Source organism: Solanum stenotomum, unplaced genomic scaffold, assembly GCF_019186545.1.
Source record: "Solanum stenotomum isolate F172 unplaced genomic scaffold, ASM1918654v1 scaffold16358, whole genome shotgun sequence".
NCBI lineage: Eukaryota > Viridiplantae > Streptophyta > Magnoliopsida > Solanales > Solanaceae > Solanum > Solanum stenotomum.
This window is the reverse complement of record NW_026024014.1, coordinates 21929-34257: the sequence shown is the minus strand read 5'-3', so window position 1 is coordinate 34257 and position 12329 is coordinate 21929. Positions and strand designations below refer to the sequence as shown.

At 29.5% G+C, this 12329-nt stretch overlaps 1 protein-coding gene across 3 annotated transcripts; it reads left to right on the top strand.

The window, feature by feature from the left end:
- Positions 1-401: 401 nt before the first annotated feature.
- On the top strand, positions 402-3889 carry LOC125850392 (plant intracellular Ras-group-related LRR protein 4-like). 3 transcript variants are annotated; one of them, XM_049530248.1, is made up of 4 exons: positions 402-1559; positions 1696-2609; positions 2716-2899; positions 3757-3889. In XM_049530248.1, exons 1-3 carry the CDS (start codon positions 914-916, stop codon positions 2863-2865), a joined length of 1710 nt encoding a protein of 569 aa, XP_049386205.1. In that variant the 5' UTR covers positions 402-913; the 3' UTR covers positions 2866-2899; positions 3757-3889. The 3 variants fall into 3 exon arrangements, with proteins under 3 accessions (XP_049386205.1, XP_049386203.1, XP_049386202.1); XM_049530246.1 differs by lacking the exon at positions 3757-3889 and adding an exon at positions 3228-3307; XM_049530245.1 differs by lacking the exon at positions 3757-3889 and having other exon boundaries at positions 2716-3240.
- Positions 3890-12329: the final 8440 nt, after the last annotated feature.

Genomic DNA, 12329 nt, shown 5'->3' with positions numbered 1-12329 from the left:
AAATTACAATAATTAATAAAAAAAATAGTCGNATTCTTCCGTTGTTGGCATTTAGATGGTGGACCAAAAATCAAAATATAAAAACAAACTGATCGACACAGTCGTTAATAACCGATAAGTCATAATCAAGTCCACTGTTTGCTTCTTTTCTATGAATTTATCATCCCAATTTATGCTATTACATTTTTTATTTTATTAAAATTCAAATTACGTAAACTTTCATAAATATTAAGAATTGCGATTTATAATTTATATTATATATAAACAAAGGATTTATTATGTTATGATAAATTCATTCCTCACACTGGCAAGTGCTAATAATACATCAACCTACCATTTCTAGCAACAATAGGTAACAGCTGTGGAGACTTTTTTTTTTTTGTATAAATAAATTGTAACCCCTTCGATGGATTTATGGTTGGATTTTCCATCAAACCAAAAACTCTCCATTTTCTCTCTCACACAACTCTTCTTCTTATAGCTCCAGTTTCTTGTTAAAGAAAAAATGTCAGTGAATAGTATAACTGAGTTCTGTTCCTGAATCCTAAGTGGGGTTTGCTTTTCTCATCTTTTTTTTTATGCTGCCCTGTTTCCATAAACACTCGTTTTTCACTGTATAAAACACGAAAAACAAGTAAAGTTTTGTTCTTAACTACTATTATTTTGATTTGATTTGATTTGATTGGATTAACGTTTGTATTCTTGTCAATATTGATTGGCGCTTCTAGAAGTTGTACAGAAGAAGAACTCAATTATGGCTTTCTCAATATTTTTCGTTTTTTTGATCTAGGACTCTTGGAAACTAACCCCCAAAAAAAGTGTATTCAAATCTGGATACTGTGGGTGGTTTCTGTGTGTAGCTCTGTGTGTGTGTGTGTGTGTTTTTTTTTTTTCCGACGAAATTGAGGGTGAAATGGGATCCTCCGCAATGTCCGTTGACGAGATTGTGGAAGAGATGATGAGGCTTAACAAATCTCTACCAATAAGGCCAGGGATAGATGAAGTGGAAGCAGCAAAAGTTTTAATTATGAATATGGAGAAGGAGGAACAAATGAAGTTAGAGACAATTGCGCGGCAAAACAAAAGAAAAGATGTACCAGAAGAGGTATTCAAAATATTGCAAGAGATGCAGAGGAATTTAGTTTATTTTCAGAGTAAAGAACAGAAGAGAGAGGCATTAAAATTGTTAGATCTCGAAAATGTTCATTACCTGTTCGATGAATTGATTCAAAGAGCTTCGAAATGCTTGTCATCTAATCCTCAAGCTAATAATACTTCTTCAGCTTCTTCAAGGAATTCCAGCAATTTGTCTGTGGCGAATTCATCTTCCTTCAACGGTAGCAGTTTCAATTCTCCGGCAACTACTACGACTATGTCTTCATCGAGCTTTTATTGTGAGAAAGAGCCTGTTAAAGTGTCTGAGCTTGTTACAAGAGACGACAGTTACTTGAAGAAGCCGATAACTGCGTTTCAAATGGATGGAATCGGTGTTGGGCTTCGATCTGGGAACGCTTCTTCTGCTCCCCAGATTGTCGATACCACTTTGAAGCGTAGTACTGGTAAGTTTAATCTATTTCCTGTAACATATTGCTTGTGACCAATGTGTTTTTTTATACTTTGTTAGCTTAATTGGATAAATTTTGTTTCCTATAATATGAAAATTATTTGTTTAATGGAGAAGCCATTTATCTGTAGGTCAAAATGATGAAAAAATGAGCTTGATAAAGCTTGCTAGTTTGATAGAAGTTTCAGCCAAAAAAGGAACCAAGGAGCTAATTCTTCGAAGAAAACTGTCAGACCAATTAGAATGGATTCCAGATTCACTTGGGAAGCTATCAAATTTGGTGACTTTGGATTTGTCTGAGAATCGAATTGCTGTGCTGCCAACTACCATCGGGGGTCTTTCATCGTTGCAAAAACTAGATTTGCATGGAAATAGAATTGTTGAACTTCCTGATTCAATAGGAGATCTGCTTAACTTGGTCTATCTTGATCTAAATGGCAATAACCTGAAGACGTTGCCTTTGACTTTAGCGAGGTTAACTCACCTTGAGGAAGTCGATCTAAGCTCTAACATGCTATCTGTACTCCCCGAGGCAGTGGGATCCCTTGTCAGTCTCAAAAAATTGATCGTTGAGACTAATGACCTAGAGGAACTTCCTCACACTATTGGTCAATGTACTTCGCTGAAAGAGCTCCGCGCTGACTATAACCGTCTTAAAGCTCTTCCTGAAGCCTTGGGGCGAATGGGTTCTTTGGAGATTCTATCCGTGCGGTACAATAACATCAGGCAATTGCCTACAACTATGGCATCCTTAACAAGTTTGAAAGAGCTCAATGTTAGTTTCAATGAGCTTGAGTCAGTGCCTGAGAGCTTGTGCTTTGCCACTACACTCATAAAACTGAACATTAGCAACAACTTTGCGGACCTGCAATCACTCCCTAGATCCATAGGAAACCTTGAGATGCTTGAGGAGCTGGATATGAGTAATAACCAGATACGAATTCTACCAGATTCATTTAGGATGCTTTCGCATTTGCGTGTACTAAAGACAGAAGGAAATCCTCTTGAAGTGCCACCAGGAAACATTATCGAGATGGGAGCACAGGTGTGTTTGAGTTTTATTTTTACTATACTATCATTATGCTCTCTGAATTTTTAATTGTTTGTTTTAGTTTTGATATATGACTCATGAACGTTTATTTTGCCATCAGGCTGTTGTGCAGCATATGGCTGATCTTGTTGAAAAGAGGGATGCGAAGCCACAGCCCGTTAAGCAGAAGAAATCATGGGCTCAGATATGCTGCTTTTCAAGATCCAACAAACGTAAGCGCAATGGTATAGACTATGTCGTCCAAGCGTGACACACTTAAAAACTCTTGACCCTATATTTATCTGGTAAGTTTGTTCTCTTTACTACCTCTGCTTCCAGCTATTAGTCTGTTGGCGAAAGAAAACAAGAAGTCTTTTATTAAGGGGAAACTGGAGGTAGTATCCAGTATCCAGCTGGTGATCCAGTATTCATGGCACTGATCCAGCAGACTGGTTGGATAGTTCTTAGCTCTTACACATTTGTTGTTTATTAATTATCCTCAATTCTTGTCCTTTGATTTTGTGAGTTAATAAATGTATATGGCGCACGAGACATGTTTGCTGCATTAATTACAATAATAAAATGTTGGGTTGTAAGGGAATGGCTCACATGCTTTTGTTATCCCTCGTTCAGTGAAATTGAGCTGTGATTGTGCTGGAAGTGAGCTCTGCCATTCTTCTTCAATTCCAACTCTGCCAACAGAATTATCAGTATTTTTTTGTTACCACATGTTTCTTTTTGCCAGTTGGTTCTATTTATCATCTTCTTTGTAATATTTGCTTGTAATTTTATAATGTATGTTCTAAAATCAGTTGTAAAAATCGATATCACACGGTTATGAAGAGGGAGGAAATATCTGTTGTTGTCGAATTCCCTCAATGTTAATGAATTATTATGAGTTGACTTCAGATTGAAACTCTGTTGTTATCGTCATTATCTTCATAAGAACACAAGTGACTTCGAGTTAATCAGGATTGAGTAGTTTTCTAATATTAAATCCTAAATTATTGTTCATCTGGTCCTAAATATTGCTCAAAGTTCAAAAAAGGCTGGCAATTTGTTAGACAAATGTCATTATATTGGTTAACAACTTGCTATAATGCTTAAACAAAGAGATTAAACTAATCCAATAATTTTAACTTTTTACCATCGACTTTTTCAGAGGGACATATAAAGCAACTAAACAAACACGAGAACCATGGAACACAACCCCTTTACCAAAAAAAGCAGTGACGGGTAGAGGTAGACATGGTATGGTATATACCAAATTACTATTTATATTCAAATTTTTGATACTGTGATTTTGGTATTATGGTACTTGTATGGTATCTGGTATACAGTTTAAATTTTTTAATATTCAATAACGATATAATATCATACCAAATTATATAGTTATATAAATAACATATATAATCTAATGATATCAATGATCACGTAGAACCTACCGAACATTAGCCTGGTGCTAGGCCAGCAACAGGCAACGGCCATAAAGACGAAATGTGATGGATGGACCAAAAAAAAAAAAAATAGTCAAAGAAGCTGATAATTCTTGGGTCGGATCTTCTAGATTCTACCTTAATTTTCATTTGTTTTGGTTTTTTCAATTTGTGCCAAAGGCCTTGTACAAAATTTTGGATTCATAACTATTAAAAGGCCCTGCAAGCCACCAAAAATTTAACATATACACAACACTTCTTTACCTATTCTCAATATTTTCCTACTCTTTTATTAAAATACAAAAATTCCTTATTTTCCCCCAATTCAACTTAACCGGATACTTTATTAGTTTAAGTATCCGCCCGTTATTAATTAAAGTATCAGCACTGCTATATTATGCATCCGCCCGTTNCCCGTTAATTAAGTATCCGTGTTGCTAACAACTTAATAATTTAAGTATCCGCCCGTTATTAATTAAAGTATCCGCGCTGCTATATTATGCATCCGCCCGTTAATTAAGTATCCGTGCTGCTAACAACTTAATAATTTAAGTATCTGCCCATTATTAATTAAAGTATCTGCGCTGCTATATTAAGTATCCACACTGCTATATTATGTATCCGAAAAACACTAAAAAAAGGATTTTTTGGTAATTAATGAAAAAGTAAGGAAATGAAGTAATTTCTTTCTTATACTATGTCATTTGCCTAATTTTTAAAAAAAATAATAATAATAAATATGTAACGCTCTCGATCGACAAATCCCATGTTAACAGTATACCAGAGAGATGGTGAACCGCTAAGACACCACTAAATGATTTTGACATGACCAATATATTTCTATGTAGGGATAGTATTTTCGTGTGAAGATAATATTATATAGATATAGAAAGTATCAATAGAATACCAAACGCCAATTCTACCAACTTTTGTCACAATATGAAGCAGGGGCGGCTCAACGTAATTGGAGGGGCTAGAATGAAATTTCAATTCGTGGCGTAAAATATAAATATACTTCATATACATATTTATTCATAATTTATTTATTTTACACTATTTAGATGAAAATTATTAGTACTTAATATTGTTTTTTCAGTTACTAGTTTTAGGTAAGATTTTATCAACTCAATATTAAAAAACATCATTTAAGTGAGGCAATTATTATATGCATTGTTAACATAATGCTATAAGTAATAGGTTGATAAATATTTAATAAAGATAAAAGTTAGAACTATAAAATTTGACTCAAGAAGTTGATGACTTGGTATACCTCATTTTAATATGCTTATAGTAATGCTTGAAACTAAAATTTAAAAAGAAATAAAAAAGAATTTGTAATTCACTTTGTTCAACACTTTTCACTATTAATTCTTATTTTTAACAAAATACAAAAGATGTTAAAGTGGATAAAATAATTTTTTTTTTAAAAGGAAAAATTACTAGAATATTCAATTTAAGACTTTAATTTACATAATGTTAATTTACTCTTTTTATTTACAACATTATCATTTTAATTACAAGCCTAACAACTTAATAAATATACATATCTTTATACGATTTTTTTACCTATTTTTTAGCTTAGTGGGCTGATTTTATGTGTTTCATAATTTATTATTTTTACTTTTTTTATTTTCAATCACAACTATAATTGGTTACATTATTTTTGCCTTTTTTGTTTCTCTTTCTTACTTAAAATACAATTACACTTCTAAAAATATTTTTTCTTTCTCTTCAATTACGTTTTTTTTTTTAACTTTTAGAATAATATAATGATAAAAAAATATATATGATATAGAATGGTATAAACCTCTTGTTTTTCTTGATATTATTTAAGTGCAAAATTGATATATATGGTGGTAAAATTATGAAATAGAATAGTATAAACATGTTGTTTTTCCTGGTATATATATATATATATATATATACATTGGAAATTAGGATATGGAATGGCATAAACATGTTTTTTTGGATATAAATTTTTTAATATTGTATACATTATGTTTACAATTTGGTGTACATTACAATTTTTGACATACCGTGTTTACTTTGGAATTCTCAATACAATTATAATTGAATATGATTTTTTTTTACTTAAAGATCCTATTTTTTAGGATGCACGTTTCTTTCTCTCATCTTTTTGGTTGATTTTTTCAATTCTAGTGCTGATTTTTTGGGGGAGAATTTATTGCCTAATTATAGGATTTCTACCAATTAACACATTCCTTATTTGATACAATTACTCTTGAATTTGTTCTTCTCTCTCCATTTTCGTTTCAATTCTTTTATAATTTTTTTTTATCAATTTAAGTTCCAATATATAAGTACCAATGTATGCAAAGTAATAAAAAAAAACCATTTGCATACCCTAATAATAACCATTTGCATACCACAATAATTATTTATGCATACTAATTTTTATACCAATAATAGAATTCTTTTAGGTAATATTGTAAAAAAGGAAAATATGAAATCTTATTATGGTGTCAATTGATGTACAATATGATTTCAATATATATATTTTTATTTGTAAAGACAATTTTATTAGTATATAATTTGATTCTTTAAAACGGTATACATTGTGGTATAGAACTTGAAATTAAACTAAAACTATATGACACTATTTACGAATAACATTAAAAATTTATAATATAAAAAATGTACTATATAATAATACTAACATTTGTACTATATAATATACCAACAATTATTGAATTCTGCCCCATATCAAAATTGTACCATATAATATACCAACAATTATTAAATTCTACCCCATATAATATACCAATTTAGTTGATATTTCGTGCCATTTTTTTTTCAAATGACATTTAATACCACAAGGAAAACCAACATAAATAATAGAACTAATTACATCATATGATTAAATATGATTCTGAAAAAAATGTTTAATAAACAACCAATAAAATTCAAATCCGCTAATAACATTCAATTAGATTATGAAAAAAAAGTGTTATAAAAATAAAAATAAAAAATTAACTCAACAATGATAATCCTCATATGGATATTTGGTACAAGTTTTGGTATTTGATTTTATTTTTTTTTTAAAAATGGTATTTACATCACATATCACTTCTTCAATCTTGAAATCCACATACCTTCATGCAATACATTTAAAATTTTTTTAAAGAACCTACTAAACAACCGTTATAACAATCAAATTTGAAATACACAATCATATTTTTTTTTACATCACCAAAAAAAAGTTATATACGAAATGGTGTATAATATGGTTAAAAATTGGTGTCCACTTCATTATTCTTATAATGAAATTCGAACACCAACTTGTAACCAACTATATATATAACATTGATTTATGAAGATTGATAAAGTTGAACATGATTATATGTTACAATCCAACGGTGCATAATACCATGATTATATGATTAAGGTGTACATTATGGTGACAATTTGGTGTACATATCAATCTAATATATAATGTATGATATACACCAACCATTTACACCACAAACTAACCAAAAGTAACTAATCTATTTATATAATAAATTTAATTAAACAATCAACTAAATGCATAATACCATCATATAATATCTATTTTTTAAAATTTACACATTAATTATAGTGTACTTGAATGGTGTACATTATGGTGTATAATTTAATATGATAAATAATAATACATATTTTAAACCAATATTACACAATGATCTTACAAAGAATTTTATCAAATTATTTTGGATAACCAAATTAATTAAAAGTGAGTACATTACTATTTAACATTGATTTCCATATTAATATTGTCATTAAACAGTGGTAAATTTATAGAATTCGAGTTATATTAGGTGTTAATCTTGGTTTTGATTATATTTGCAATCCTATAATTCATAATACCATAATCTACAAACCATACGAAATGTTCGTTTTAATAATTATACAAATAACATTAGTGTCATGAATGATTCATCAAAACAATTTACAAATAATAAAATTTTTGCTTTTTATTTTTTTGAAAAATCAAACTATATAATCTTACAAAAATAAACTGAAAGTAATTTAAAAAAAATGATACATACTGGTGATATCTCATATTTGTCGTGCTGAATTAAAACAAACACGTTCTTGCTTTCAACAATTGAAACGACCTTAAACAGGAGATAACGACTTTGTTTTTTGGTTACAATACGTTGTTTTGAGATATGAGAGAGAAATATTAAGTAATGAATGTTTGTGGAAGGTAACAGAATTGGAGTAAACTAAGGAATTAATATCTTATTTAATATTGAATGATGCGTTGCTTATTTTTCTTTTACCTTTTTGTTAATTTATTTTTATTTTGTTTTATTTCTATTGCTATATTGGTGTAAAGTCAAACTATTGTTATATAGAGGTTATTTAGGTGCTTAAATTGTATATTTAAGTTTTTTACCCTTAAAATAATTATAATTTTTATCATAAATAATAATTTTTCTATAAAAATTTTAACACATAATTTATTCTTGACAAAAATTTGGGGCCCCCGAAATTTAGGAGCCTAAGGCAAAGGCCTTATTTTCCAAAGCATAGAGTCGCCCCTGATATGAGATACCCTGTCAATGGGAGTGGAGCTAGGTGGGGATTAGTGGGTTTGAAACGTAATAATTTTTCCATAGACCATATATACAACTCAATGATAAGGAAGATGAAAGAAATTTAGAATCCCAAAGTCCTAATAGTGACTCCGCTCTGCTTGTCAATAGGGCTGATCCCAACTTCTGAATATGTCTGCTAGTTAAGGGGAAAAGCAGTCTAAAGAAGTATGCATATATACATGTACAATAATAAAGGTAAATGTAATTACTTTTTGGACCACTAGAGCTAGGAATATTTATCTGAGGATTGATTCATCCAGGCAAGGCTCCACCTGAAGTAGGTAATTTGCTCGAGGAATTGTGATTACTCTTTTTTTGGATTCTTTTAGATTAGTTATTACTCTTTTTTTGGTGTTCTTTTTTTAATTAGAGACTATAGTCGAATTTACCTTGAAATCACCTATTGTTCCCTTCATCTCTCTCATTCTCCTCCAATTAATCAAGGACGGACCCACCCTTAGTTAAGGAGTATCAAGTGACACACCTTCGTCGGAAAATTACATTGTATATAGATGTTAAATTTTGGTTTTATAGTGGTTAAGTTTGTGGTGAACAAAACAACCAATAACAACCACCCCAACTCTCATTTTTCGTTCTCACCTACGTACCACTAACCACTATCAAATAGACCAAACAACAACAGACAACACAATAATCAAATCGAAAAATCACCAAATTTCAACCAATAATTAGAAACTCTAGCGAGCTTCATAAAAATCGACAATGTCCAGTCTCTATTCTCCTTTTTCGTTTATATTTATTTTTCAATTTATAACTACTAGAACCAAAGAAGATTGTAATTATTATGTTCGTTGCTATAAGTAGAAGTGTAGAACATAAAATTGGTGTTGTTGTTAAATTTGAACATAACTCCAATGATGTTAGTTGCTCCGATGAGCCAAAATGAAAATCAACGCTTAAATTTGATCGAAAAACTCTCTCTAGCAGTCAGATATATATGGTGGTGGTGTTTGAACTGAAAAAATAGAGAAAATGAAGTTTGATGGTTGTGGGTGGACTGTGTGGTGATTTGTTCTGGGATTGACATAAGCTACTGATAGTCCAATAGTGGTTTGGTGGTGTTGAATCAACAGAGAAGAAAAGGTGTATCTTTGAAAAGTTGTATTACAATTGTATTAAAAGTGTATTTAATATAAATAATATTTGTAATATAATTCGAATTCAATATTATGCATTGTTATTAATTCGATTATTGTTATTTCAACAAATATAATACATTTCTAACAAGTAAATTAATTTAAATTGTAATTAATATTTGAAATTCACATAATACTTATAATACATTTATAGTAAAAATATTTTACTTATATATTTACCATGTGCATTGAAACATGACTATAATATATATTATACATTGAATTCAAAATATATTATACTTATTTTTATTTTTTTCTCTTATTAACGATGTTAAAATATATCATTATATTAAAACTATATTAGTTATATATTCCCCATGTGCATTGAAAAAGACCTATAATTGTATAATGTATTGAATTCAAAATATATTACAATTATAATTTATATTTATTTCTTTTATGAATGATGTAAAAAAAAAATCTTCATATTTTTGTATCTTAAAAAAAAGTCAGACTTCACCAAACATCCTTAAATATTAAAATAATTGAAATTAAAAAATGAAAGAGAGAGAGAGAGAGAAAATGAGGGGAAAAAAGAGAAGGAGACAAAGAAAAACCGACGGAAGAAAATAGAAGAAGAAGAGAGAGAAAATGCGGAAGAAAAGAGAAGGGGAAGAGAGAGAAAAATAAAAAGAAGGATGCATTGTGTTTTACTATTTCGAGTAAGAATATAACTATTTTTAATAAAAGTAAAATTTGTACTTTTAAAATTTGTAATTAATGTTATATAAAGAGAAAAGACATAAAGTCACCACTGAAGTTGTCCTGAAATTTCAAAAAGACACTTTAACTTTGCAACCGTTCTATTACCTCACTAAACAATTATGAATTGATATTATTATATCATTTTTCGATCAGTCCCAAATTTTAAGAAGCAAGTGTGTTCACACATCAATCATTACATGACTCGTGTTAATTTTATTTTAAGTTTTTTTCTTTATCTCTCTCTCTTATACTTTTTTATTTATTTTAATTTTGATTTCATATTAAATTTCGCTTCATCTTCCAACCTCACTTTCAAGTTGATCTATCCTTCCATTTTTTTTCTTTTTCTTCGCCTCCCACCTTCNCCCCCCCCCCCCCCCCCTTCCCTCCCCCAATTATTTTTCTAAGAAAATTTAAAATTTTGAAGGCATCATCAATTACTCTTTTTCATATAACTTCAAAATTAGAAATGATAATTTTAAAAGAATCAATGAATTCCCCGAAAATTGAAAGAACTTGATTGAAATCGGATAAAAAAAACTATATGATACCTCATAATCTTGAAATCTAATGGGTTTATCAAATTATTCGAAATATAAGAAAATATTTAGATAAAGTTGTAAAATTAAAGAGAGTAAAACTAATAGTAGTAAAAAAAGGAAGGTGAAGTTGTGGTAAAAATGGTGACATTGAAAGTGAGAAGCTTCGATGGAGATGACAATAAATTTTGAAGAAGAAAGAAGAAAGAAAGAGAAAAATAAAAGGAAAAAAAATTAAAATAATAAGAAAATATATTTTATAATAAAATATTTGTAAAAATAAAATTATATTAGTTATTTTAGGTTGATCACTCTCTTTGAGAGATTGCACACATCCTCTATGTAAGGTGGACAAAAAAATGATGTAATAATATCAGTTCAAGATTGTCTAGTTGGATAATAGGACGCCCACATAGTTAATGTGTCTTTTTAAAAATTTGAGACAAGTTCAAGTGTTACTTTATGTCTTTTCTCTTATATAAATATTATGAAAACTTTCGCAAATAGCCATTATAATAAACTTAATTATGCTCCATAGCTATAATTTGTATATTTACGAAATGTAGCTACAATTTAAGTTGTCTCGTTTGTATAATTTGTAGATTTGTATAATTCGTAGATTTGTATAATTCGCAGGTACATTTGTATAGTTTAGTTATTTTTGTATAAACTCGAATTAAAGAATTTATACAATTACAAACATCAGAAGTGTAAACAGTTATATAAATTATATTATACAGATTTTGAATTATACAAAAGTTATACAAATTCCGAATTATACAAAAACAAAAAAGCTGAGCCGCATAATTATAGCTGAAAGTAGATAGCGAATTGTAATTAAGGCAAATTATATCTATGTTAACTAATTAACTAGCTAATCTATGTTTGCTTATACACGTAATTTTTCCTAAATATTATTTAGGTAATTGGGCCTAATATGTTTCTTATTATTTGATTTATATTAACTTATAACACACCCTTATGATTTTTTTAAAATTAAAGGTTGTAATTTAAACAATAACGTAAATTTTTAAGATAAACAATACACTTAAAAAGAAATATTTTAACTTACCACCACACCAATAATTGAGGAGTAAAATTAGATGTAGAAAAATGTTTTCTATGAAAACTCTAACCTCAACATCTGAAAACAGAGACAACCTCGATGATCGATGGGGATCCAACCCCGACACTCGACATGAGACAGAACATCTAACTCCCTCACCCGGAACCCGACATCTAATCGGGACCTGACTTTCAAAGCAGGACCCAACTCTAATACCTGATGTGGGACCCA

Bases quoted from the DNA above. Each gene is read 5' to 3' on its own strand.
- LOC125850392 (XM_049530248.1), top strand. From the start codon at position 914: ATGGGATCCTCCGCAATGTCCGTTGACGAGATTGTGGAAGAGATGATG. The intron at 1,560-1,695 runs GTAAGTTTAATC...ATTTATCTGTAG, and splicing joins CACTTTGAAGCGTAGTACTG to GTCAAAATGATGAAAAAATG. The intron at 2,610-2,715 runs GTGTGTTTGAGT...TTTTGCCATCAG, and splicing joins TTATCGAGATGGGAGCACAG to GCTGTTGTGCAGCATATGGC.